Here is a 27,635-nt window from a genome sequence, read left to right on the forward strand (position 1 = left end):
GCCCCCGCCGCGGCCCCGCCGCCCCGGCCCGAGCGGCCCGGCGCGGGAAGGAGCCCGGGAGGCCGGAGCGCCGCAGGTACTCGGGCCCTTTCCAGCCAAAAGTCTCTGGAACAGTGCCGGTCTTCCCCGCTGAGCCCGCGAAATGGCCAGGGGTTGGTAAAGGAACCGTCCTGCACGGTGCTGGAAGCGCAGGGTTCCTCCGGCGGTGCACCTCGCTGGGGCTTGTAAAGAATTTAAACGGGAATTTAGGCCAACTGTGCAAAAAAAAAAAGAGTTACTGATTATAGTGTCCCATATGTATGTATTGCAATTCAAAGTTAATGTATCTAAAAATTAAGGAATGAAAGTTTATGGCAATGCCTGAAGTTGTGAGCACCTTCTGAATTAAGGAAGACTGGCACTGAAGTATGTACCTCCTTTGATGGGTTTTAATTCAAACCAGTAGGCTTTTGGGTCAGTAATCACATACATAATGGGAAGTAATGCAACTTATGTGACTGGCTGATGGGAAGTTTGTTAGAAGTAGAAAACCCAATGATCTCCTTATGATCTTCTGAAAAAAAAAAAACCAAACAACAAAACCTATTTAAAATGTGAAACTTACACCTGTGAGTTCTGAAATCCTGAAGAAGCTGATGAGTGGACATCTGTTCAGTAAATCAACACTGGCTTCAGCACAGCATGCTTTGTTAAGTCTTGCTTTCCTCCCCTATGTTTTCAGTTTATAATTTAACATCATTTTATCTAGCATTTTTAATTTGATTTAGGCATTTTATCCAAATGTACTTCACAGGTCAAAAGTGAAAAGTTCAGCATCTTGTAAATGAAAAACCTATGATTTACAGAAGTCTCCTTTATATGAACATGGAATTGTTTTCTGCTACAGTTTTCCTCTCAGATGCCTTGGAATTGCTATGTGAGTTTGCACAAGGCCTGACATTCTTGAAAGAGGGACTTTATGTGCCACCCTTTGAGCTTACCTGACAGGGTTTGGGTTACTTGCATGCCTGTGTGAACTGGAACTGGGGCAATCTGGAATTTGTTAGCAAGATGATACAGAACCTGTCCAAGTTATAAATTCCACAATTACGAAAGTTGTAACTAATCCAGTTTAAAAAAAAATACATGCTCTTTTTCTAAAATAGCACATACCTGTGATAAATAATTTAGGGTCTATTCTTTTTGTTTGAGTTCCATATTCATAGGTATCCAATATATTAGGAGATGACAGAAAAAAACTAAAAATGCAAAACATTTGATAGACAGCTGCAATACAGCTGGTCAGAACTAGTCATGGTCATAGTCCTAAATCTGCTTTTTGGATGGAATATAGAGCAATCTGAGATTCTTATAATTCTTTCTAAATGTCTTTGCTGCTATCAGTGGTGGTGAGAAAAGGTCCAGGAAGATGACCTGGAGCTATGTATATTCCACATAAGCAACACTTCTCTCCCAAAACTCATAATTTTAAATTTATTGTTGTTGCAAAGCATTAAAAAATGGTAAAATAAAATAACATTAACTGCAGTACAACAAAGCTTAGCTCTTCAACTCTACCCTTCCGAACTTCAGTCCCTTTGTGCTTTTCCTAGTCAGGGAAGGCTTTCCCCCACTTCAGAATGAGTTATAAAAACGTTGCTTTATTTAATATGCAGTAGTCAGTATGAACCTTGGACCTTTTTAATTATTATTTTTATTTCCTTTGGAAAGTCGTAACTGGCTGGACTTCTCCCTTTCTCCCTTCCGGGAAGCGCCGTGCCTGGGGCATGCGCGCGGCCAATGGCGGTGCCGGGGCACGTGGGCGCGGGAAGCGGCGTCCGGCTGCGCCTGGGAAGCAGGAAAGCGAAGGTAAACCGAGAGCTTCTGCTCGGATCCGGCCCTGCGGAACTGCCACTGGCTCCTTTGCGTTCTCGTTTAACCGCGCCGGCTGGTGGAGTTTGCCGTGTGACGAGCCCGCGCTGAAGGCAGCGCTGGCAGCCGCTGCCGCCCCGTGCCGGCCGGCAGCTGGGCCGTGCCCGCCCGCCCGGTGCCTCCCGGTGCTTCCCGGCCTCCCGGTGCCTCCCGGTGCCTGCCTGCCGCCCGCCCGGTGCCTGGGGCGCGCCGGGAGCGCCCCTCAGCGGTGCCCGCGGCCCCGGAGGCGGGAACGGAGTCTGGCCCCTCCGGCGGCGCTCTCCCCTGCCCGCGCTCTCTCCGGGGCCCCGGTGGCAGCGGGCGGGCTCTCCGGGCTCGTACCCGGGGCCAGGGGTGTTGCGTTGCCCGCGGCTGGGCTCACTGAGGCGAGAACGGTGCCTGTACTGCGCAAGCAGCTCTCTTAAGGCTTAGTTACTTAAATCTCTCGCAGTTCTTGGGGAGTGGTGAGTGTCCGCATTTTCTGCTTTTTGGGAGATTCCCTGGCTCGCTGTGTTTTGTAATACAGACTTGAAAGTGCTTATTGCGTTTCAATAATAATTTTAAAGACCTTCTTGTCCTTCTAGTGTGTGTTTTGCATGGTAAGTAGGACATCTTAGAAATAGTTCTTTAAGTAGAGCCAAATTTCTCGTTTTACTCTGTGTAACTGTTTTTTTGAAAATATCCAGTGTTTTCTATTGATGAACTTTTTGAAAGATGCTGGAATTTACTATGATTTAAAATGGTATAAAAGTTTGTGGTAATTCACTTGCATCTTCTCAATGGAATAGAGAAATGTTTTGAAGCTTCTTGCAAACTGTTTTAGATAGAGATCCTGGTTCCCCATCAGTAGGATATGCAAAGTCTTTTGCAGCACGAGAAGGGGAAAGGATGTGTCATGTGGATTTACAGGCAACTGAGTCTGTAGATGTTTATATTTACTTCAGGTATCTACTTTATCCTGACTTCTTGCAGCTTAGCTTGCCACTAATGTAAGAAGTAAATTCTTGCTAAAGGCAACTACCATATGAAAAAAAAAAGTAGTATCTGAAAAGGGACTATGAAGCAAATCATTATTATAAAAAGTACTTAATACATAGTATGTGAAAAATTTGTACCTTTTTTGTATTCTTTAATTTTGAATAGGAAAGAAAAGATTTCTTATTATAGCAGTTCATAAATTAAAATTACTTCATTTTAGCTTTGCTTGTATCTGCCCCAGTGTCAGTGACAGCAGTGTGGTGCAATATGCTGTACAGCTTTTTGTTTGAGGAAGAGGACTGTACAGATGTCAAAGGAAATCCACCTATATCCATCTTTCTGGAATGATCTCAGTACCTGGCGCGGGCTGCACAAAAAAGGTTTTTTCTTCCTCAACAGACCTAGTGGGTGCTGCTGCCATCGCCTTGATAATGTTGCACTGATGGAATCATGCCCACAGTTGAAGAGCATTCAAGTTTGCTGAAGGTATTGATAATTTTAGTTATTAATGATTATATCTTCTAAAGCAAGACTTCTAGACTTTTCCATGATCTCTTAGTTGAGGGAATTTGATGAGGGTTCTTTGGTGTACTAAGACGTTTATCACTAGTGGTTTGTGTACTCCAGCTTGGAATCAACTGTGTAGGTTGTAGAATATGTAGTTGTTAGCACTCTGTACAAATAGGGGTATAGTCTAAGAAAACAAATGAATGCATAATAAATTCCATTAGATAAGGCTGTAGCTTCTATTATAATTTGGAATCAGGTTGCTTTTCTTTAGTGCAATGGCAATTCCAGCTGATGGTGTGTGATTGATCAGTATCCTGTAATACAAAGGTGATCAACCTTCTTGACTAGAAGCCATCTCACTTCATTTTACCACCAATAGTTGTATTTTCTGGCAGTTCCTGTACCTCAGTTTGGGAGTATGGTCTAGTGAAAGCAAGCCTCACTTAGTCATGCAGTACTGGCTTGTTAAAATCTTCAGCTTTTCCTTCTCAGTATTAGCATTGGAATGACCTTTTAAAGGCAGTTCTCTAAATTTGAAAACTTACCAAGTGGACTAACTTCGTAGTACTTGTGAGCATGGCAGTGTTTTGTTGGGAGCTTTTCTATGAGAAGAGTCCAGGCTGTAGGTTCTTAAGTTTACCTTACTTAGAACATCATAATGTAGAGACACTGATTTTTACTTGGTTGTTGTGACTGAATTTAAGTGCTTTGATACTTTTTCATTTCAGGTACCTCAGAATTGACTTCTAAATACAGTGACCATAGAGGATCAAAGAAAAATGGTCTTCTGTTTTTCAAATATTTGAGTTTGTTGTCTGTAAAAGCATGGTTGCCTGTGAAAAGTGAAAGAAGAATCTGGACAGTTTAAAGCTAGCTGGTAGGCGAAGCAAAATGCTTTGTGTGAGGCAGGTTTGCTTGTTCACACTGAGGCGTTACCAGGCTCGGACTCTGTGTAGTGATCTGCTTTTGAGCCAGATAAATGACTGCACCCATGAAGATGAAGTGTTCAGCCTTGTTGGAAGGAACAAGGCCAGACTTTCTGAAAAGCACGTGGGAAATGCATTGAACATGCTGTGGCAATTGCAAAAGAAGAGGCCCTTTCTCTTAAGGACCAGTGACTACGTAAGAAATCACTCCCAGTTTCTTACCCTTTGCGTTTTGGCAGAAAACAAGGTGGAGCACATGGAAGATGAGGTGATAGTGGACACCTTGTATAGCATCTTGAGGTAAAGAGCATGAAATACATTTTGTATTTGGTAAAAAAAAAGAGAAGGAATTTTGGCTACAGAGCTGTCTCATAAGGAGACTGATGAGACTGCCCTGTACTCTTGACTGTGTGACACAGACAGCGTAATGTCCTGTGCCTCAGTTTTGGAGAGAGTACAGGCAGAACATATCTGTTTTGCAGTCCCATTGAATATGTTTTATGATTATTATGAATTCCGATTATTCATGAACAAATGTTTACAGTCTGTTTGAATGGAGGGAATGATAGAAGAGTAAAACATTGTGATAGATAATGAAAAGACGTATGTCTTATTTCTTTATAACTATTGAAGTAAAGCATTGTCTTTATTTTGAAGGCTTAATGTTGAAGACCATATTTCTCTAGCAAAAGTGCTTGTTACAGAAGCGTGGAAAAGATTAGAAAGGCAAGTATTGTCCTGCTCTGCTTTGTGAAAGGTATAAGCTGCAAGCATGATTTGCTTCATGTGAGGTTACTCAAGAGTTCTCAAAGAGAATTTATGTTTAAAATATGAGTATTTTAAATGTCAGTTGTATTTTTGAAGGTTTTGAAAATTACACTAATTATTTGGTACATAAATGCTTGAGATTCAGATGCTGCAACAACAGGGTCCAACATTTGAGATTTTTGAATATATTATCTGTGTAGATTTATGTGTTTGAAATGAACTGCAGGTTTTCATATTTACAATTTTACCTCAGTGCTTGCTGACCAGGTCTTAAATGGTTATTAGAACCATGCTTATATCAATTTTTATAAAACATTTTGTATTTAAACAGCAACATTTTCCCTTTGTGCATTTTGTTGTTGTATTTTGTTGTCTTTTGATTTCTTTTTGGAGGAGGCATATTGTAGTTTACATGGGATAATGGCAGAACTGAGTGTCGGTCTTTGCACCCGCATCACAGAATTGCCTCTTCTTAATATGTAGAGCATCTTGAAGTAAATAAATACAGTGTAGCTTAGAAACAAAATTATATTCAAGTAATAAATTGCTCACATTGATTTTATTCATTTGACATAATTGCTTGAGAATATAATCTCTATAGATTTCTTAGGCTGGTTAAGTGAAGGACAACTAATTCTTGTAGAACTCAATATCCACAACATGCTTTAATATTAAACACCTAGGATTTTTGCTTAGATACTTTGTTTCCTTGTTTTGTAATTTGACTATAACCTTGGATTTTATATAATTGTTCAAATAGATTTTTGTCTTTAATTATTGACTAGAAATAAAAGGTAGATATCCTATCTGACCATCTTTAATGTCTTGACAGGCTTAGTTTGCCTGCTCTGTCTAAATTCGCTCTGTGCTTATACAAGCAACACAGGCACTTCAGTCCCATAATTGGCCAAGTAGCTCATATTGTGGACATGAAACTGGATTCTATACAGGATATAAGGTAAGTGTCAGAAGCAGAAGAAGCAAAATGTTGCAATTACTGCTCTTTCTGAAGTTTCCCTTTTCCTCAACCGGAGGTTGCTTTGCTTCAGCTGGGGGTTTGTGGGAAGGAAGTGTTTTGTATTTGTGCATTGATTGACAAGAGAATGCCTTTTCTCAGTGACTTTACGAAGAATTTCCTTATAACCAGTCTAAATAATTGAAACTATGGCTTGATTGTTTAATTTATAGAAATTTAATTAATTTCCACTGTTCTACTTACAGTACAGGAGATATTTACAATCAGCGTTATCCTGATTCGAAATATGGACTTTTTTTTTTTGTAATTTAGAGGCTATTGACTCACCAGAAGATGCTTTTCTCCCTTTTTTCTCCCTTGATATTGATAGTTTCTCTACCTTGACGTGTCTTTGAAAACAGCAGTAACAGGTTTTAAAGCAATATTGTGTTTACTTATCTTCAGAGCATTGTTTTTCTGGTCAAACTGAATTAATAAATTATCTTGCTAACATGTCTAGCACATCACCTTCATACTTAAACTACTTTAAACGTAGCCCTAGTCAAAGAAGACCAAGCTCTTTTTTTCTTGTTTCTGTTCCCCTGGGGCTGTTACAGCAAAGGCTTCTCTTTCTTTCTTCTGCTTTATATAACACCAGCAGTCCCAACACTGATTTTTTCAGATGTGAGCAGCCTGCTTATGAAACTCCTTGAACAGGACTGCATTTCTTTACTGAAATCAATTTCTCTGTGTTCGTAAGTTTTATTCCCTTAGGAAGGGAGTCTTTCTTTAGGAGTGACAATGACTCTTCTCCCCATCCTGTCACTTATGAATTGTTTGGGCTTCTTTAGTGTCTAGTGAAGGTTAAAGATATTTTTGCAAATATGAATCAGGCAAATCAGGGTCTTGCCTTAGGCAAATACTTTTATCATGGCTGAAAAATTTGAATCATTTCAGAAGTTCACTGAAAGCAGAATTTTTACTTTAGTAGGATAAATGGTTTTACTCATCCATGTTTTCTGCATTAGATTTAAAATTCTTTTTGCACAGAAGCTAACAACACATCAACTACCTTTCCTTTCTTTGTGCACTTCATTTAATAAATATAAAATGTATTGCTTACTGTGTCCAACGTGTAAATAGGAAACCTTTTGAATTTTTTAGGATCTTGTCAGTTTTGATGATCAGCATATCTGAAGTTATCACGGAGAGTTTTCGAGATCGATTACTACACAAGGCTGAACAGCTCTTAGAAGAGCATGAAGCCCACTTCAACTATGCCAGAAGAACATTACAGTTTCTCCAAACTGTTAAACTGAAATATCATCCACTGCTAGAAAAATGCAACAGGATTTTCCTTAAAAGCGCCTCTCATCTTGATATACGCAGTATTAGTCATATTTTTGGACTGTATGAGCAGCTGGGTTTTGACAATGCTGAATTTCGCTTGCTTGCTAAACAGCTGCTATCTGAAACTATAGATGATCATTTTGATCCTGAAAGATTTGCAAAGTTATTTTTTTCTCTTGGGCCTATGGCAGGATCCAAGGTTAGAGAAAGGTAAGTTATTAATAATTTTGTCTTATTTATTATACATGTATTCTTACACAGAAATTAAAAATGTACCCGTGTTTGGAGGAATTTCTGAGCCCATCTGTGAGCTGAGCCTTAGGTTTCCTGGTGGTAACGTTGTAGCAATGGATGATTTCATCATGGAAACACTGTCAAAGCAGTATGTTTTATTAAGTTGAATCAGATCCATCAATTAAGGGGGGTGTGAATGCTGTTTTGCATCCTGTAGTTCTGTCTCTTAGATTACAGCCTTCCTTTCACTGAGGGTGGTAGTAAAAACCTTTGTCTTTCTCCTGAGAAATACGTGCTAGTGATACGTGTTGCTTTTTCCTTTTAAAGACTGTCAGTAGCTGAAAAAGCCTGAGTTTGTCCTATACTAGATTGCTGACATCTTATTCTTTATGAAAGATCATCATCGGAGAACACTTCAGCATTTATTTAGAGCACAGTATTGTGTGACAAATTTTTTTTTTCCTTTGCCTGTTTTTCTTGTGCCACAAAATCCTCTTTGGGGATGATGTTACTCATGGGTCTCTCAAAGCATGCAGTTCTAGGCAGAATTTTCTGTATTAATTACAATGAGTCATATATTCATACTTTTCTTCATGAACATTTCCTTTATTCAGAGATTTTGGACATGCTGCAAGCCTGTGTTGGTTTTGCCATAGCTGATTTAGTTCCAAAAGCTTTTCTTAATTTTTTTTTAATTTATATTGTTTATGATAAACATTGTCTTTAATTACCACAGAAGCAGTACAGTTCATGTTTGATTCTGTTATCTGTAACTTGCTGATTGATCATGAATTGTTCTAGGTCTTAGAGTGCCTTCCCTACTTCTTGTCTACTTTTAGAATTGTTGGACTTGCTAGCATCTAGCATCAGAACAACATGCACTGTTCCAACACACTCACACCCCTTTATCTGTGCTAGACAGACCAGCTGTTTAGAAGAAAAGTCCACAGAAGAAAAGCCTCTAGTTTGGGAGAATTTTGCTTCCAGAAATAGTCTTTGGTTCTTTTTCTCATAGGTAGAGAAACTGGCTGCAATCTTTTTCAAAGATTTTCAACTGTTTTTCATTGGAAAATATGCTTTTCCTCTTTAGGTTGTTAGCAACTGCAGTAAACATGGCAGAAGAATTTAGCAGTCACCAAGTATTGATGATACTGAAGACTATGCGGAAAATGAAATGCAGAAATTCTCATCTACTCAAAAAGTAATGTTTTTGATATTAGTAAGAAGTTGTATTCTCTGGGTAAACTTCCATGTAGTGTGGAAAACTTTGACATATCCAGTAAGTTAGGAGCAGTGGGTGCATCACTTGCACACAAGTGTATATACACTATAACTTATTGGCTATTACATATTCTAGAATATTGCAGCTTGACTCAGAAGTAATTGAGGCAATTTAGGAATTTCAAGGAAAGGCATTTCATCCTTACCAAGTTACTGTTGGATAGCATCTGTCTAATTTACAAATATGTTATCCTTTTGCACTAAACTTAGCCTCTAACAATTACTCTAAACTCATGAGAGTGCAAATGAAATATGGTAAGTTGCAGAGAACATATCCTGTCTTGGAGGTCCTGTTACTTTTGTGAATTGTTTGTTCAAAAGTCATTGTGTCCTATTTTGAACTGTTAAAGCTTATGTTTTTAAGATCCTGGGCCATATTTTCTACAGTTTGGAGCTGAAAGCTATTTATAGGGAGGGGTAGTGTCTGTCATACAGTGAATGGAAAAGAAGTTGATGTTTCAGGCACAGAGGAGGTAGCATTAGATATGTCAGAGATACAGCAGAGTTAAGTGCAGGTTGTGAACAGTTACTGGATCGAAGGCACTTGTATGAATCAAATAGATCCTTGAAAGAAAAAGGACATTTTTGTGTTCTGTGGCACAAAGGGATACGGAAAGGAAGATCAGGTGAATTAATGCCTTTTCTTCCTGAATCTCATTGTCTAAAGAAGGTCTTAAGATATTGTCTTTCCCTAGAAATCTATCCCCCTCTGCAGATTTAGACCAACACAGCTGTAGCAACCACTGTTATGTGAGTGTGGTGGTGCTGAAGCTGCTGGTGCTGTTCTAGTTTATGTTCTTGGTCCACTCTAAATTTAACCGATTGTGAAATCTGCAACAGAAATTAGTAGTGTGAAGTAGCTGATTTGTTGTGATGAGGACTTTAATTTTGCAGTACAGTAAGTTGAGAGAGGCTGCTCTAAGTGGAATAGTGTCAAAATCAATGTGGAGACTAGTGCAGGAGTGTAAAACCCTCCATCTAGGTACTGTGCATCACAAGACCTCTATTTCATGTGGCATGTTGGAGTTTGCAGTATCTTCTGTATTAGCTTAACACCATGTAATCTTTTCCTCCTTGTATTCAGGATGGCTTCTGTTCTGCACAGACACTTGGATAGCTATCACGTGTTACAGTTGGTAAAGTTAACGCAGTACTTGGTGGCGTTGCATTGCCAGGATCTGGAGCTGTTTGCCAAACTAAAAATGTTACTATTAAGGTAAGTAATGTAGCTGAAATGTAGCTGTTTGAGTTTAAAACAGTTCTCTACTTAAGATTTAAAATAGCAGTCTTAGATGTTAGTGTTTTGTTCCCGTAAAATACAAAGAAGTAACAAACTGTTACAAGTATTTGATTCTATTAAACATGTAAATCAGATGATGGAAAGTAGATACTGTCTTGACTATAAACCCAACAGTATCTGCTAATACTTATGATATCTTTAAAAAATATTTTTTCCCTTTTTCTTCTGACCACTGTAATATAATGATGTTGAAATGACAATAAATTTTGACTGGTATTTGATAGGATGGGTAGATATTGATATTGTATTTGATGTTTGAAGGAAGAAGTAATGAAAAAGAGACAGAATGCCTTGGTTGGGACAAGTGAAAGTGTGACACAGAAGTACTCTTTTTGATTGAAAACTGTCCAGTTAGTTCTTACGCTTCTAGAGAAAAACAGAAAGTTGCCAGACAAAAGATCTTGCTTTGATTGCTCAGCCTCTATGGGAATGTAATGCCTTAGCTGTAAATTTTTTTTTTTTTGGCGGATGATGTCTTCATGTTCTTCAGACTCCACAAAACCTGGTGCTCCCTAGGACAGAAATCACAGAAATTAACCAGGCCCATAAGCATACAGATAACCTTGACAAATGTGGACCTTCTGGCCTTACTAAGAACTGGTAGAGTTTCACCAGCTGACTGAGCTGCTCACTGTCTTCTTCCCCTTCTTCAGTTTTGAATAAATTAGAAGGAAGAAGTTAATCTCACTGAAAAAAAAGATGTATGGATTTCTGCCAAGTCATTAATATTCTTCTTATTTCATATTTGATGTGTAGCTTTTGACTTCCAAATTAGATGTTTCAAGCATGTAATTTTTTTTGTTTTGTTTAAATATTTGCACTTTGTCACTACTGATGGACTTTTTATTTCTATCTCTCTTCCAGTTATTTAAAATCTAGCGTGATACCTGCTGATACTGCAGCTGTAATTCGTGTTCTGGCCATGCTTCCTTCTTTCCAAGTGGAGGAAATGATTATAAACAAAGCAGCAGCAGTTTTGCCTCAATGCAGACTCCATCACTTGAATTACATTGCTACAGCCCTTGTCAAGTGGAATCACCATGGCCAGTTTCACTGGCAAAACAGCTCTGAGCTCTGTGCCAAGCTTCTCCAAAAACTAAATGACTATGGATTTCAGAGGCTTCAGAAAGCCAACAACTTAAATCTTCTGTTGGAAGAACTTCCATATGTGAATGGAGAGTGGTTTGAAGAAGTCCTGAATGAGGAAACTCTGGCCATGTGTCAGCACTTGAGAGATCAAATAACATGGGCAAATGTTTTACCCTTGTCTTATTTTCTCATAAAATCAGAGCATCGTTGTCCTGCATTATTTGACAGAATAGCATCTGTGACTGTTGAAAATATAGACAAGGTGCCCCAGTTTTTCATTCTATCTACTGTGAGTTATTCAGTAAGAAAGGAGACATTAGTAGTTGATGTGTTTCAGAGCACAATGCACACATGTTTTTAACAGTTTTCTTTAGTGTAGCTGATTTGGAGATCATCTTTTTTGTGCTCACTTAAAGCCATTTTACTTCTATGTATATAAATTTGCACTTATCGTTAATTTTAATTTCTTTATTGTTCATTCAGTGTCAGATCAGCCATAATCATTTACATTCAACTTTACATTTGACCACCTTAAATTTTTTTTAACTTCTTGATAAATATCATATCACATGGTGGATATTTTAAGAGTACTAATTGCTGTGGGGATTTCCCTAATAGCCTGTCTATTTGGTCAAGATTACTCTTTTTTTCACTCTCAATCTGGTGTTCATATAAATCTTCAATTTTATTATGTTGCAGTTTAGTTTCTTTAAGAACACTTAATGCAAAACCTTCTTAAAAGTTTCTTTAAGTGTATAGAAACACTTGGATTGCCTACATGAAATAAATTTTTAGTTGTGGTGCAGTTTCAACAATTTTATTTTTTATTATTTTCTCTAGGAAGAGTTGACCAAAGAAAACAAAATAGAAAATAGTTAGTCTACTCCTAAATCTCCAAATTCTGAATTAATTATAAAGCTTTTCTTTATTATAAAGCCATATTAGGATATTTTGCAGTAACTTGATTTAGGATGTCTTTTTTTCAGATTCCCACCTCTGAAATCTATTTTATTCTCTTCCTTTTCTCTGCTTTGAATTATGACCCTCCTGACAATGAAGAATTCTTTAAGAGTTGTATCCAACATCTTACTTCTAACTTGAGTAAGTGCAATAGACAAATATTTTTACTGAATAAAAATGGAAATAGAATAGTACTTTTGTTAAGCAAAGAAAATGTAAATATGTTACTGCTAATACTCTGCCTACTGGGGTTAAAACATGACAAATACTCAATTTTGGGTTTTGCTTCACCTGCTAAAAATGACTGTTGATAAAGGACTAGTAAAGGATTTTTTGGCATAGTAAAATATAAGTGAAAATTCTGATTAATTCAATGTGCTGTTATTGGAGAGAATTGTTGTGTTCCCTAAGGAATCATCATTTGGGAACAGGGTACATTTTGCTATTCATGACAAAGAAATAGTGAAAATTGTAGAGGAAGTGTCTATGGATTTGTGTTGTACATTAAGGGAGAAAATCAGATGATTTGAGAGGCCAGGGAGAGGGCATTGTGAATCCTTTCAACGTTGTCGTGTGTTAATATGGGTTTCTCTTTGGTTTTTCAAGGTCATCTTGAAACTCATCACTTGGTGCTGCTTGGTCATGTTTTGGCAATGGCTGGGTATTTTCCTCCAGTTCTGATAACAACAATATTTAATGTTTCCTTCCTAAGCAAACTGGATGCTCAACTTCAAGGTAACTATCTAGCTTTTGATGAATTTGATTGTGTGGCATTTGGCATAAAATGCAATTTGGACTTACATATGACTTCAGATAGAGAATTACTCTTTAAATTATTCTGCTTTTGGGAAAGACACCATCTTTATAATATAGTCATAGTTTGAGTGCTAAAAGGGCAGGAATGAACAAAAATATGTTCTTTGTTTTAAAAGTACAGACCTGTATTGCAGATGACAGAAAGTAATATAAAATGAATTTTATAGTCATCTTATTGCACTCTGTATTTAATAATTCTTCAATTTGATTGGAAATAAAATTGCCTGACTGTGGTGTTTATTACTAGAAGTAATCACAAAGCTGAAGGAATTCTTGTCTGCAAGAAATGTATCCTACCTGTCTCTTTCCTCTAAATAAGAGACTGAGTGTTTGGCTGTTTCATTCCTCTCTACCCCTACGTTGTTCATTATCAATGTACTCTTGCCATTTTGCCCTCAACTACTTAATTAAATTTACACAATAGAAGCAATTTCTGTCTTCTGTCTTGCTGTCTTTCTTAATGTTGAGCAGAACTGTGTTTTTTTCATGTATTTTCTCAGGGATTTTGAGAACCTTTCTAAAATTCTGCAGCATGAGTTGTGTAAATGCTATAGTATACAGATACTTGTGTTTCTAGTAAAAAATGCAGAGGTTACCATTTAGTTCAGTTTGCTGGATTTTTCACTTTTCAGTTCACACATTTCTATGTTGTTTTGTTGGTTTTTTTAATCAGTCCTGCCTGATAAGGTGAAGAAGAGAGTCCACTTGAGCCTCATGAAATTGAACAGAGCAGTCTGTCTGGAGTGCCCAGAGTTTCACATCCCCTGGTTTCATGAGCCATACTGCAAACGTGTCTTTCATAACAGTAAGTAATTTAGGACAGGAAAAACTGCCCTTGTTACTCATAATAGTCTATTTTTTTAGCAATACACTAGATGTTTCTTCCAAAACTGTCATACTGACACTAGCACACAATAGAAGGCAGACCCCTCTCTGCTGAGCATTTAGTAGTGCAACCACTTAGTAGTGTAACTGGGAGCAAACTGGTTTTCCTTGTGAGAATTAATGTAGTAGAGATGGGATGTTTCTGCAGAAGAATTAAAATTTAAATACACAGAAACAGTGTATATGGCATGAAGGATGGAAAGGCAGGAAGAAGATCATTCTGTACTGGAGGAGATGGCTTATTTTGCTCCCTGCTTCACTTAGAAAACTGAACATTTGACTTAAATTTTTCAAGGTAAACATTTTTACTGCCTCATTTTGAACTTGATCCTCCCTTTTTCTTCACAAGAATCAAGATTCATCAGGGATGAGAGATAGAGAAGTAGGCTAATGATCAAGTGTAGCAGCTGAGATGTTTCAGAATAGTGATCAATTCAGAATCCATCTAATACAAACACAGTATCTCCTCCACTAATTCTCATGAGGAGATCTGCTGTGCTATCCACAGAACTCAGCTACTTTGTCTCTAAGACTGAAGATGTTTAATGGAGCAAGGTGTTAATCTGCAATGGACAGAGAAGTGGCAGATAGTGTGATATGGCTGTGATAAACCCAAGGTGAGTAAATACATATCTAAACATAACTAAAAGAAAACAAAATCCACCAGATGAAACCTAAAACTTGAGGTTTTGTAGCATGTGAATGAAAAAATCCTGGGATCCAAACTCTGGATTTGAAATTTACTTAAGAGCATGCACCTGCCACTTTCTAGCTAAAATAGGATCACTTTGTCTCTGAATTATGATGGAGTAGCACTTGGGGTCTGTGGAAAAGATTTAATTCAGTAGCCTGGCTGTCAAAAATACAATGTCTCAAAGCACTATTTTCAGAATTTTGGCTGTGGAAATTTTGATGTATGAATTCTTTGTTTTGTCTTTGTAGGCATGAGCCAAATAAATCCACAGCGACAGCATATTCACAGGATGCTGACAGAGATCTTAGGAGGGAGCCATTACTCAAGAGTATCTGTTGTCACACCATACTACTATGAAATAGGTGAGAAGTTAATACTCTAAAAATTGTTATGAAGTCCTTTCATATCACTTATTACCAAGATTAGGAAGCTCCTGGTCATATGGCCCTGAAATAACACAAGATATTGCAAAGAAGAAATTGTTGTATAAAATACAGTTTCCAAAACATTCTTTATAGTATAAATAATGTTGGCTATCTCTAATTATGGCTATCAGTTTTTCTGATGTAAACATTGTACAGATCAAATTCTTCTGTTTTTATTTTGTCAGTAAACAGGTTTGTTTTGTTTTCTGGCAGATTTTGAGTGTGTCCTGGATGTAAATAAAAAGCCTCTTTCCTATGTGGCTCAGAATATAGCTTTGGGTGGTGTGGGGGGAATACACTTGAGACATGACATCAAGGATGAAGGGAGAAAGGCTCTGCCACCAGGAGCCCAAAGGTCAGTACACTGAATTCTTGCACATTAGCTCTTCCAAGCTTACATGCAGTTCAGACTGGGTTTTTGATGCTCGTGTCCTAATGTTCTGTTCCTTTTTTCCGAAGTCTAATGAGGGTGTGGTGGGTTAGCCACAGCTGCTCCCTCCCACTTGCATGGCATGGCTCATGCCCCTGCAGTGTGATGGGGGAGAGAATGTGGAGGGAAACAGCAAGGAAGAAAACTCCTGGGTTGCAATTAAGGCAGTTTAATAAGTGGAGAGGAAAAAAAAGGGGGAGGGAGAAACAAAGCAATTGATGGGCATGCAGTCATTCAGCAGACCTGTGCCAGAGCAATGGCTGTGTGGGATGAAGTCCCCTCTGCTTTACTGCTGAGCATGATGTTGTATGGTGTGAAATACCACTTCAGGCAGCTGGGGCTCCCTCCCAGCTGTGTCCCTTCCTCTTGTCAATGCAGCCTGTGTGCACTGTGGGTGCAGAGGGAGAAACAGGGAAGGCCTTGATGCTGTGCAAGCCTTTTCAGCAGTAGCCAAGATACTGGTGTGTTATTGACAGTTCTGGTCACAAGTTCAAAACACGGCATCATACAAACTGGCATGAGGAAGAGTACCTCCATCCCAGCCAAACCCAGTACAGGTTCTTGACATGTGTTTCATGAGATTGGAATACTGTTTTCCTCCCACTTTTTCAGATGCAAGCCTTGAAAATGCTGGTTAGCTGTTTTTACCATTGGAACAAAAACAGATCCAGGGAGAAAATTTTTTTTCTGAATTCAAGTATCTCTAGATATATAGGAGGAAAATGTTTTGTCTAATTCCAGGGAGTTGTTTAATTTTTGTTTTCTGAGAATTGTCAGGTTTATCTAGTCTTGCTGTAACTATCAATACTGAACTAGAACTATCACTTCTTGCTATTCAGGTAGGACCTGGAAGTAAATGCACATTTTTACTGTTTGCAGAATTGCTTTGGAATTTCTTGATTCAAAAGCCTTTAGCAAAGATTATTCACGTCATCTGAAAGGAGAACCTGCAGTGAAAAAGCGACACCTGGAAATGCTGGGGTACCGAGTTGTTCAGGTGAGCAGTTATCAATATTTTTTGTCCTTTCTGGATTGTATCAGCAGTGCAAAATGATCCATTTTCCTCACAACAGATTTAGAGGCACCTACTGGGAGAAAGCATTTTTTGTAGTTGGAGAGACACTCTAAGCTGTTCTCAAAATGGTGTAAGGCCTTCACAAAACTCTTCTCTGAAAGAGGGTGAAGCAAAACTGAAGTTAAAAGGTCCCAGTTTGACCTTACTGCAGGCAAACTAGCAATCTCATTGTAGCCTAAGTAAAGAAGAAAAAGTCAAATGAGCGTTTCAGTTCAATTCACTGAAGATTTCTATGGTAGAAAAAGATTGAACATATCCTTGAGTGACAAGACAGTTTGGCAGCTGCCAGAAGGGATATGGATGCTGTTTGTCTGCTGCAATGATAGTGCTGTGACAAGGAACATTAAAAGCCAGACACAATGCACCACCAGCACTGAAACATTTGGGAATTGTAGACTCATTAATGCAGAGGCTCCTATATATTTAATTACTCACCTAATCTAATTTTAGCTAGAATCCTTCTTTAAGCTTAAATTTTGTTGGTTGGGAGTTTTTTTGAATAGAATAATTATCCTTTTTCATGTTATACTACTGATACACTACTCCAGTCTGCTACATTACCATTGCAGTCTGATAGATTAACATTACAAACTACAGTGACCTGGGATTTTTCTCTCAATTTGGGTTTTAGAAGAGGGGATGGTGTAGTGGAGTTGTCACAGCCTGTATTTTGTGGGCATCTGTTTTATATCTCTGCAACTTTGCTGCTTTTTGGAATCAGACTGACTGTATTCACATAAAGGAGAATCTTAGAGTAAGAAGTGGATCTTTTCAGTATTAGAGTAAGCCAGGCTTTTGGAAGGACTCAGGTGGTAAATATCTTCAAGTGAAGAACAACAGATATTGGAGAGCCTTTTCTTTGCTCTTATGTGGTATGTGGCTTATACCAATGTTAAAAGTCACTTTGTACCATTCTGTTCTACAGATTCCTCACTTTGAATGGAATTCCATGGTTCTGTCAACAAAAAGTGAACAGCTGGAATACCTGAGACAGCAGCTATATGGAATACAGTGATATCAGACATGCCTTCTAAAGTACTTTTATAAAAACAGTTGATGTGTCATCAAACGTCTCTGGAATACAGAAGTTTCAAAAACCTCTTTGTCTGTATCAGCTAGAAAAAAGCTTGCCAAGGTCATCAGATGTAAAGAGATTTAATCCTCATTTCGTTAGGGATTGCAAAAGGCAGGTCCCAGTGGGCTGTGAAGATGTGATAAGGATGCTTAAAATTTCTCATTATCTGGAAGATACTACAAGCACTTGAATCTGGCAGTTTTGCAATCAAATTACATTATTATTTCCTAAATAAATAGCACAGAGGCTTAGCCAGATATAAAACTCTCCACAGAAAAAGTTGGAAATACTATTGACTAGGAGAGTGGAGTCAGCGATCTACTGGAAACTATGTCTGTTCTCCAGCATGTGACAGAAGAAGCAGTTAGGAATCAAACAGTATCTGTACTCTGAAACCAAGAAACTGAAATGCAGATTTTCTAAGAATAAGGCTGCTTTTAGAGCCATTCAGTTTCCATTCTCAGAACAGAGGTACTGTGGAGGACTGTGCTGGGGGAGAGTTGTGTGGTGAGGAACCTCCAGCTGCTGCTCCTACCCTGTGATCTGGTGTGTGCATAAGAATGGCCGAGCCTTCTGGAACACCTTCACATACTGGAAAACCCAGCCAGGGTTTGTGCAGGAGGTATAAGACACTGAGATGCAGAAGGAAGAAGTGGAATAGCCAGGAGAATGTTCATTGTGGAGCAGTAACTGCAGGGACATCATGCTTGGCAAATCATCCCATTTCCAGAGGCAGCCACATTGTGCCTACAGCTGCCATCACCTTAGGGTGACTGCCAGCTGTGCCTGTTTTCTCACATGTGCAAAGAGGATATGTTCTCTTGCTTATTTAGTAGAGACAGGACACATTCTTTTATCACTTCACCTGAAACCTGGCAGAGATAAGCAACTACATATCTGAATTGGCCATTATGCATCTGGCTGTCACTTTTTTTTTTTTTTTACTATTCAGTAGAAGAAGAAAAGTGTTTTATTAACTGAATACAAGTCAGGACAGGAATGGAAAGTCAGGAAAAAAACAAAATAACTGATCTAAGCTGTAAGGTACTTTCCTCCTGAGGCAGCCCTCATGTGTGTGGGATGACTGACAAAACTAGTCAGATGGTAGTCTAGACACTCAGGGTTATCAAATGGACAAGGGCTCCAGGATGTAATGACTGCTTTGAGGAAATGTTTTTGAAGGCACAGCACATAGATTATGTGTGCATTAGATTTTGTATAAAATGGAGAAGACAATCACAGGTTAGTATTTCAGAAGGTGGACTACTTGTCAAAGAGGTCTGGCATGACTGCTTCTGTACAGAGCCTTCAAGTAGCAGCCTCGGAGCATAAGAAAGGTGGCAGTGGATGAAGTTATCAGTCAGGGTGGTTGTATTTGAGCTGAACACTGCTTTTCAGGGTTCTAGCAGTCACTGTACCAAGCCAGTTTTCTTCAAATTATGTATGGGTAAAGTTATGAGTATGCACAATGGGAAGAGGATTGAAACTTGATATGAGTGGTCTTGAAAGGGCATTGAAGAAAACCAGAAAAAGCAATTCAGTAAAATGTGTTGTTCTTGATTCTTTGCACTCATTCTTTCTATATTAAATCAGCAAGTGTTAGAGCAGATGAGTGGTGTAAACCAGTGTTCCAACTGGAGCCAATAAAAATAGGTGCTAAGCACAGCTGCAGATGTGGGTACTAAAGGGAAAATGCCCCACAGATTAAGTACTAGTGGTCAGTAACATACTGAAATGCACTATGATGCCTGTGCCTCTGCATATGTTTACTTCTGTCTCATAGGAGAGCAATGCAAGAGGTCATTTGATAGTTGGCATTGCTATTCAGTCAGGTGTGGTGGCCTTCTTTTCCAGTTTAGATTTAAATTTATGAAATCCTTTAGATTGATGACACCCTCTTTATGAAATGGAGAAATCCTTTGAAGAGCTACTCGACAAAAAAATGGTAAGCAAGCTCTGAAGAAAAGTGAGTGCTCTGTTTTGGGCAAAGTCTGTACTAAGAGATGTGTCCTGTCAATATGATAGTGATGATGAGCTAATCACTAAAAAAAGACACCATTAAGTGATATTTTTACAGTTTTAAAAACAAAGTTTAATTGTTAAAAGTTTCAACGTCAAAATGCATCAACTCCATAGTAAATGAAAAAGTCCTCTCTGTCACAGGTATTTGCTAAAGATAGTTGTTTTAGGACTTTTTCATGAATGCTTGTTATTGGCCTCAGATCTCTGAGAAAAACTTCCATAAAATATTTGCTTTGGAAATAAATATAAAAGCATTAAAAAAGTGGAAAATCCTTGTTATCAGAAGTCTAAACATAGTAGGTAAAACAATAGAGCTACTAACCTTATGAACTCCTCTCTCTACCCTCTCCTCTGTCTACTAGTATAGCTTTGGCTGAGACTGGCATTTTTTAGGTCACATAAGATTAAGCCACTTTTGTTTAAAACATTCATTTCAATGCCAAGCTAAACTTCTTTTGAGGTCTGTGATGAGAATTTTTCTAAGATACCGCTGAAGAGTGAAGGATTTACATAAATTATTAAAAGGGGAAATCTGGCCATACAAACAGCCAGTTAGAATAAAATTAGCTACCTATTAGTTGTATTTAACTTAACAATTAATTCATGCACATTGTTTGGAGGACAAGCCACCAATACCTGGATTGTATTGAGTGCAAGGAAGGCTAACTAGTGTTGTTTGCAATTTCACAGAGTGGAAAACTGAGTTCTTGCCAAAATCTTAATCTAATCAATGTTAATTTTAACCTTTTAGAAATTTAAACACTGGCAAAAATTCAGTGGTTGCTGGTTACCTAGAAAATATCTTAATAAGTGGAGGGACAAATGAACTATTTAACAGTTCCCAGTATGACTAGTATGCTGCTATAAAACTGTACAATCTGGGGACATTTTCATGCAACAAAACCAGAAGAGCCTGTCAAAACTCCCTCACCATATCATATCTTCCAGCATTTTGTTTACAGTTTTGATAACTTGAAGAGGTTTAAGCGTGTGGCCAGGCAGGAGGCTCCAGTAGCATATCGGATCTCTTTCAGTATGCCAACCCATTCTTTCTTCTCATCATCATACCTGCATTTAAAAAAAAAAGTTAGAAAATAGCTTCTTTAAATTTGAGTTTGATGCTTCAGCACACATACATGGAAAGGACGATAGTCCATCTGTTGCAAAGGCTTGTAGCAACCATGTGCTGAAGGGTGCCACAAAAGGCTGCTTTTGTCCTCTACTCCAGAACAGAAAGATGTTCATGCACATAAGCTGTTCTTTTCCTGGTCCCTAAAGCTTGTTGCTGACCTGTGTCTTGCTTTAAAAAAGCTTCCTCCTTAAGCATCCCTTCTGAATTTCTTCAGATTCTTGCATATAAATTTGGGAGGTTTTCCTTCCTACTGCCAACTAAAGCTTCTGAATTTACATTAGCATCTAAGAGTCACAGCAGAGATGTGGTGTCTCATCACTGCTGCTCTGATTAGCTCAAAAAAACCTAGGAGATAGGAACTTGTGATTCTCTTGGAACAGTTACTCATTTGACCATCAGAATATACAGGCCTCGGTAGATACATGCTTTGCTGCATCAGTGTCACAACAAAATGCTTTTATTGGCAAGGCTAAACATGCCAAGATGGCAATTTACTCTTTGAAAGAAACTGAAGATCATGACTTGGACTGGTCAAATAATTAGTAGGTGGAAGTAGTCATTAGATCCAGGCCTCACATTTATTAGTTACTTTCTGACAAACTTTTTAATCTGTCAACAAATGCTTTACAGCCTGTGCTGTAAATAGTGTTAGCCTCCAGTGTCTACAAACCTCAATTTTAGATAAGACTTTAGACCAGGAAACAGTGACTAAAATTAAACTTACTTCCATATGTCAGTGACTTCACTAGGTGCAAATTCTTTAGATTCAAGCTGAATCATTGCAAAGCCTCCAATAGCATATAAAGCTCCGCTTAAAGTGACTAAACTAATGGAACTTCTCTCTTGGGGAAATTCAGGCATTAGCTCCCATCTAAGGATCAAAAGAAAAAGTCAAGTTAAACACATCAGAAATATTGCAAACTGAATGCACTAAAATACTTGTCTGGGCAAGAAATTCAGGTACCAAGACCATGGTTTAGTAAAAGGAAAAAATTCTGAGATTGATCAGCAATAAGTTCCAGTGTCTCCATCCCCTCAGGGACTTCTGCAACTTAAGTGACACAATTACACTGTTAAGACATCTCTTCCGAGGGACAACTTCTTACAGGTTCCCTGAAGTAATATACTTCATACAGACATATTGTTCCCCAGTTATTCTCATTTCTCCCTACAGTTTCCAAAATGCATATTTATTTCAAATAGTATTAGCACAGTAATTGGAGTGTGTGCAGGTGCAGGAAAAACATCTAGAGACCTGCTCTGTAAACTGCTGCTGTTGTTGCTGAAGATGTGACTGTAGACCAAATGTCTCAGTGAGAGGATAGGTACCTGAACAGCTTTGTGACTCTTATCTCAGGGCTCCTAAAAGCCTAGATGATAAAACACTTGATTAAAATAGCTTGAATATTGCACTCACTTATTGGTGGTCAGATCAAAAGCTTCAACAGATGCAGTAAGGCCTTCCTCAGTGACACCACCTGCAATGACAATCTTGCCCTTATGGATGGCTGTTCCAAACATCGAGCGAGGCACTTTCATTGGAGCCAGGTCTCTCCAGTCTCCTTTCTTGGGATTGTACACAAATAATCTATTAGTGCATTTCCTGGGGAGCAAAAAGAAAAATGGTGATAATTTCTAATGAACTTTTGACTTGTTCCAAGTAGATCTAATTGAGGTAGACTGTATGGGTTTATCTATACCACCTCTTTCCTCTCCTGGAGAATCCTTTATTCTATCTAATCTGAGAACCCTTGCAATGTCTACAAGCATTACTCACATCCATAGGACTAAATCAAATGTGGTTTACATTACACAGGGCAGCCATTTCACTGTACTTTTGAGGAGAAAGACAACATCCTTTCCTAGCATATTGTATTTAGATGGATTTGTGGAGGAATATATAGCAAAGCTTATGTAAAGGAAAGATTATGATGGTGTTTTGCCTGATACAACAGACTTTTATCTTAAATATCCCCTATAAAACACTTAAAAATTACCACCCCATATTCAGTGTGAGAGAAAACTTATATTTTCCTAATGTCATTTCCAATAAGGTATAACAGTTATCACAGGCCAGAAAATTGGAAAAACTGAGACTGTAAATCCAGGGCACCTAGATATTTCTATCTGAAAGGAAAGAGTTCTTTCAGTGAATGTCCTCATAGCTAGGTATTACTAATTTGTCTGCAGTGTAAGTAAAATTTACCTTGGAAATAAGTATGGTTATTAAAAAAGCAAGTTGGATTACAATTTATATGTAATTTACCTTATCACTAAAAAATATATCCTACATACCATAATGTGTTCCCTTCTACCAGACTGTTATCAACCTTAATCCAGAGATGCAGAAAAGGGAAAACGTCATTTCTGAGTGTGAGGACATGTTATCTACTAAGGACCAAGAAGATAAAGTTATTGTCATAGAAAGACTTAGAGACTCACTTATCATCAGTTTTTCCACCAAGACAATATATCAGTCCATTGTTTGAGATAGTTGCATGGCCATATACTTTGATGGGCAGTTTTTTGATCTCACCCCATTTCATTGCCCTGGAACAAGAAGATCACTGTTAGGTTTTTTCAACTAACAATGGGCCAACTACATGTCCTCAGTGGGCGTAATGAAACTTGAAACATACACAGGGTCATAGCACAAGACTGAATCTAGCGACTCCTCCGTGCGAAGGTCCTTGCCTGCTATCACATAGATCTTGTTGTCTGACTCTCCCAGCCCGAAGAGACACCTGGCTGACGGCAGTGGAGGAAGGGCAACCCACTCACCAGCAATGCTATCCAGCTGAAAGAGCATCAGAACAGGAAGGGTTAGCAAAGGCAAAGACTAAAAATCCACACAATGAATATTGTTCCACAGAATTTATCTATTGGCACTCAGTGTCTCTCAGCAACAAATCTGCTTGCCTGAACAACGTGTCTTTCCCTCAGTGCAGCTAATGAATGATGTCTTCTACCCACCCATGCTTCATTGTGCTGAGATCTAGCAGAGTCAATGCCGTACAACTCTCTTTGTGTCTGCTCACCCTCAGTGTTTCCTTGCCTCTTTGTTAAGCTTTTCTTCCTTACACAAAGGTCCCTCACTCTTGGTTCCCTATCACGTTGGAAAGAACAAGTGGTTCTTCTTCCTGCCCGAGGGAGCAGCCACTCCTGCAGTTCCACACCTGTATGTTTAGCTGGTGCTCATTGCTACAGTGAGGTGCCAGACTTGCTTACATGGTTCTTCTTACTGATCAGGAGGCATCACATGGCACAGATGTGTGTTTCATCACAAATACCCTCAAAAGTTCATGAGATCTCTGAAGACACAAAAACCACCTCACTCATAAGCAAAATAGGACATCATTGCAGCCTCCCTCGGCGGTAATACTGATGCCATTTCTACTGTAGTACTCTCAGGGCTCTCTCAATTAATTAACATGCAGTATGCCAAAAACACCTAAGGAGAAGTAGCAGCAGGAGGACAGATGACAAAATAAACCAGGATTTTCCTAGAACTGTGGTACTTATTTTTTGTTTTGATCTGAGAATTTTTGATTGAACCTGAATTACCTCTAACGTTGAAAAAGAAATATTTTCTCAGATCTACTGTATATAAATTTGCTGGACACTGGTATAGGAAGGGAGGGTAAGATAAGTTTGTGTGGATGTAAAGGCATTTGATAGAAGGTAAAAAGTTCAGTCAAAATAAAGTTCAGGATTTAGCTTGGTGACATTCTTCTTCCAGAAGTATGTTCCACAGTCAAGGTTTCCATGCTAAGTGCATTTCCCAAATTTGACAGACCACCCCTGTTGGACAGACAGTTTTATTGCAACAGTGAAATGTAGTTTGTGGACACAGATTTTCCCAATAGCTGGATCTGGGTGGGGTAATAGGAAGATGTACCCCTCAGGGATCACAGCTTACATTTTAAGTCTTCAAGATGACATATCTACTACTGTTGATAGGGCATCAATTTGTCATGCATTTTCGAGCCACTGGCAGCCTTGTTTTCTCCCAGGTTGCAAGCTACCAAATGCAATGCTTCACTGGTAGAAAAAGGAAGATCAGCAAGTGAAAATTGGTTTGGCACTACATTAATATTTTGGAGAGAACAGCCACATGGATAATGCAGACCAGTATTGTTAACTAGGGAATAGCAGCAGTAAGCAAGCTTAAAGATGACAGGCAAACAAACATGATTTCAGGAAATGGATGTCAACATATAAAGTAGAATTTCAAAAACATCTATTTTTAGTATCAGCCTTGAGGTTTAGTTTCTCAGAGGCCCCTTTCTAGTAGCGTGAGACTTACTCAGTTCTGGACTAAATACACATTACTACATCAATGTGTTATTTCTATTGGAAGAATATTTTTGTAACGAGTTTTTCACTTCAGTGATTAGTGCTTTACACCTACATAAGGAAATGAAACAGTGTTAGTCCCTTCCCTACAAACTAAGATTTCCCTCTCATCAATGTAACAAATGTCTGAAACCAAGTCTTTTATTGTGTGTGAAATGAGCAAGCCATACTCCTATAAACAATATTTGCATTTTTTAATATCTGAAGGCTTCAAAATTCTATCACTGCTCATTACTCTGCTTTATTTCATATTGAAACAGGGCTTACTTTTACTCTTTCAGATCAGTGTGCCTAAAGAGAGGATGTGGCCCGCAGCATATTGCATAATTCAGCAAAAAATAGTTTAAATATACACCAAAGCATGTAGCTAAAAACACAACAGACTTAGTTTATGGTATAAGCATGACATACTGCATTTTTGCTAATTTTCCTGAAATATATTGTAGAGTTACAGTTAGTACTCATCAGCCTTATTACAAAGATATACAATTACACTCAGTTGAAATATGGTATTTAGTGTACTGGCAGTTTGTCAAGAAAAAAACCTTCTGCCTCTAAATTACATATTTATATGGCCCATAGGCTTTCAAATGTAGATATGACAAAAAGGACTTTGTAATTTTAGTGGCATAAATTGCACTTAAAATACACACATTACTGCTGTTATGAAAGTATTTCAGATGCAAAAGACATCAGATCTAAACCAGCTAAAGCACTCCAACTTTAATCAAAGTTAACAAAAATACACAAGAAGTAGTTTACAAAAATATTATTAGACCTAAATTTAGACATCTGTACAATGAAAAATCTGGGCCTTAATGAAAGCCAGTGCCTAGAGAGAATATACTTATCTTTTTCATATTTTCTGAGATCTCACCAGGGGTTAATCTTGAAAAAGAAGATGCAAGTCCCTCCATTTCATTTCTGTCTCTGAGACAAAAATAACTCTCTCTAGATACTTCTCTCCATCACCATACAAAGACACTAGACAACTCACTTGCACAGAGAACACTTTTCAGTAACCCTTATAAGCACTTATTATTATACCAACAATTATAAAGCTTGTACCTGGAAGAAGTATGACTGGAAAGGCTGATCCTTGTTCTCCTCTTCCACATAGAGTCCTCCAACAATATAGACCTGATTTTGTTTGGTGACTATACTGGAATGATTTCTGGGAATCTGTTCTGCAAGGGCTGCCAGGTAGCATTCATTTTCAAGAGGATCATAAGCTACTGCAGCTGTGTCATTAACCAGAAGAATCAGGTCTTTGACGAACATGCCATGCCTGGGAAGGTCATTTAGGTAGCCAGGCAGTAAATCTTCATCTCCTACATCGCCATTCACTTCCCCTTTGGTTGACTTTTCTGTGCTTTTGCTAGAATCAGGCAGTTTTCCAGCAAAAGCATCCTTAATAATCTTTACTTTTTTCTGAAGATCTGAGTTGCTTTTAATTATATCATCCTTCTCAACCTGTTCTTTGAAATATTTTTCTGGCATTAGACGAAAACGTATGCAGTCAAAAATTTCCACCAGGCTTTTTACTCTGTTCTCCTTGTCTGTTCGGACCCATCTCATTACTGCTTCAAATACCAGTTCTTCCTTCTCTACATTTAAACTGTCAGGTGAAATAACTGAGATAAGTTCATGAGGGGCAAGCTGCATGAAGTCCTCTTCTTTGCAGATCTGCACAAAGTGATCTGAAACAAAATCACGGGCAGAAAATGCAAGTCTTGGGCAATCAAGCAGAACACCTAACCGAAGGATGGCCAGACAGTTACCAACAGCAAGCCTCTTCTGAAGGTAGGAGACACACACAGTGAATACAGAAGGGATCTGAAAGCGGCTGGCCAAAGCAAAAATATCTTGCACATTAGAATCATTGAGATCAATACTTGCTGAATAAAGGTATTTGACAATCATATCCAAGATGTTGGGGTCAACATTATCTAGAACTACTTCCTTCTTTTTCTCTTCATTTTGCTCAGATAAGAAATACTCACGAAAATAAGGGCTACATGCCGACAGAATCAATCTGTGGCAAGGCAGGCTTCTGTCACCAGCTTTTAGAGAGCAATCTACAAACTTTTTCTCTTCAAGGAGTTCCTTGAGGCCATCCTGAAGGAGGGTGGATTGATAAAGTCTGAGCTCTTCAGTGAGTTCCCTTTGGGAATCCATTTCACAAACACTTGGGAAAGGGGAGGGAGTAGAAAGCTTTAGCTGTTGTCTGCCCAAAGGTTTGTCTGTGAAAAAGGCAGACCAATGTGCTTTTTGCCCTGCTTGAAGCCTCTGCAACTTAATCTCACTAGCTAAATATAGGTACATACTCCTACAGGTCGGAATTTGGGATGGACGGTTTGGAAAAACAGAGTTGCTCTTGCAGCTGTCAAAGACTGAAAGAAGCAACTGTTGCTCTTAGTCACTATGGTCAGGTTTTGCCATCATTCTCCACATTGAATCAGTAAGATATGTGTAATGTAATAA

At 38.4% G+C, this 27,635-nt stretch overlaps 2 protein-coding genes across 8 annotated transcripts; one reads left to right on the forward strand and one right to left on the reverse strand.

Annotated features, from left to right (window-relative positions):
• The first annotated feature begins 122 nt into the window (after positions 1 to 122).
• Positions 123 to 19,201, forward strand: FASTKD1 (FAST kinase domains 1). 5 transcript variants are annotated; one of them, XM_064434519.1, is made up of 17 exons: positions 123 to 916; positions 1,711 to 1,848; positions 3,110 to 3,354; positions 4,107 to 4,604; positions 4,962 to 5,030; positions 5,905 to 6,030; positions 7,192 to 7,587; positions 8,702 to 8,812; positions 9,977 to 10,108; positions 11,057 to 11,543; positions 12,268 to 12,382; positions 12,848 to 12,976; positions 13,731 to 13,862; positions 14,885 to 14,998; positions 15,275 to 15,416; positions 16,371 to 16,488; positions 17,492 to 19,201. In XM_064434519.1, the coding sequence occupies exons 4-17, from the start codon at positions 4,270 to 4,272 to the stop codon at positions 17,579 to 17,581; spliced, it is 2,496 nt and encodes an 831-aa protein (XP_064290589.1). In that variant the 5' UTR covers positions 123 to 916; positions 1,711 to 1,848; positions 3,110 to 3,354; positions 4,107 to 4,269; the 3' UTR covers positions 17,582 to 19,201. The 5 variants fall into 5 exon arrangements, with proteins under 5 accessions (XP_064290589.1, XP_064290588.1, XP_064290592.1 ...); XM_064434518.1 differs by having other exon boundaries at positions 123 to 1,848; XM_064434522.1 differs by having other exon boundaries at positions 123 to 1,848; positions 3,268 to 3,354.
• On the reverse strand, positions 7,583 to 27,476 carry KLHL41 (kelch like family member 41). 3 transcript variants are annotated; one of them, XM_064434527.1, is made up of 7 exons: positions 26,220 to 27,476; positions 23,435 to 23,592; positions 23,238 to 23,345; positions 22,213 to 22,398; positions 21,520 to 21,666; positions 20,595 to 20,731; positions 7,583 to 10,704 (listed from the first exon to the last, which is right to left on the reverse strand). In XM_064434527.1, the coding sequence occupies exons 1-6, from the start codon at positions 27,474 to 27,476 to the stop codon at positions 20,620 to 20,622; spliced, it is 1,968 nt and encodes a 655-aa protein (XP_064290597.1). In that variant the 3' UTR covers positions 7,583 to 10,704; positions 20,595 to 20,619. The 3 variants fall into 3 exon arrangements, with proteins under 3 accessions (XP_064290597.1, XP_064290598.1, XP_064290596.1); XM_064434528.1 differs by lacking the exon at positions 7,583 to 10,704 and adding an exon at positions 16,615 to 16,741; XM_064434526.1 differs by lacking the exon at positions 7,583 to 10,704 and having other exon boundaries at positions 19,710 to 20,731.
• Between the last annotated feature and the right edge of the window lie 159 nt (positions 27,477 to 27,635).

The sequence above is a fragment of the Passer domesticus genome, chromosome 10, assembly GCF_036417665.1.
Source record: "Passer domesticus isolate bPasDom1 chromosome 10, bPasDom1.hap1, whole genome shotgun sequence".
NCBI classification, from domain to species: domain Eukaryota; kingdom Metazoa; phylum Chordata; class Aves; order Passeriformes; family Passeridae; genus Passer; species Passer domesticus.

Coding starts and splice junctions, on each gene's coding strand:
- KLHL41 (XM_064434527.1), bottom strand. CDS start 27,476: ATGTACCTATATTTAGCTAGTGAGATTAAGTTGCAGAGGCTTCAAGCA. Junction 23,593..26,219: donor TCCAGTCATACTTCTTCCAG/GTACAAGCTTTA, acceptor ATGCTCTTTCAG/CTGGATAGCATTGCTGGTGA. Junction 22,399..23,237: donor GGTGGAAAAACTGATGATAA/GTGAGTCTCTAA, acceptor TTTGCTCCCCAG/GAAATGCACTAATAGATTAT.
- FASTKD1 (XM_064434518.1), top strand. CDS start 4,270: ATGCTTTGTGTGAGGCAGGTTTGCTTGTTCACACTGAGGCGTTACCAG. Junction 5,031..5,904: donor GCGTGGAAAAGATTAGAAAG/GCAAGTATTGTC, acceptor ATGTCTTGACAG/GCTTAGTTTGCCTGCTCTGT. Junction 6,031..7,191: donor GATTCTATACAGGATATAAG/GTAAGTGTCAGA, acceptor TGAATTTTTTAG/GATCTTGTCAGTTTTGATGA.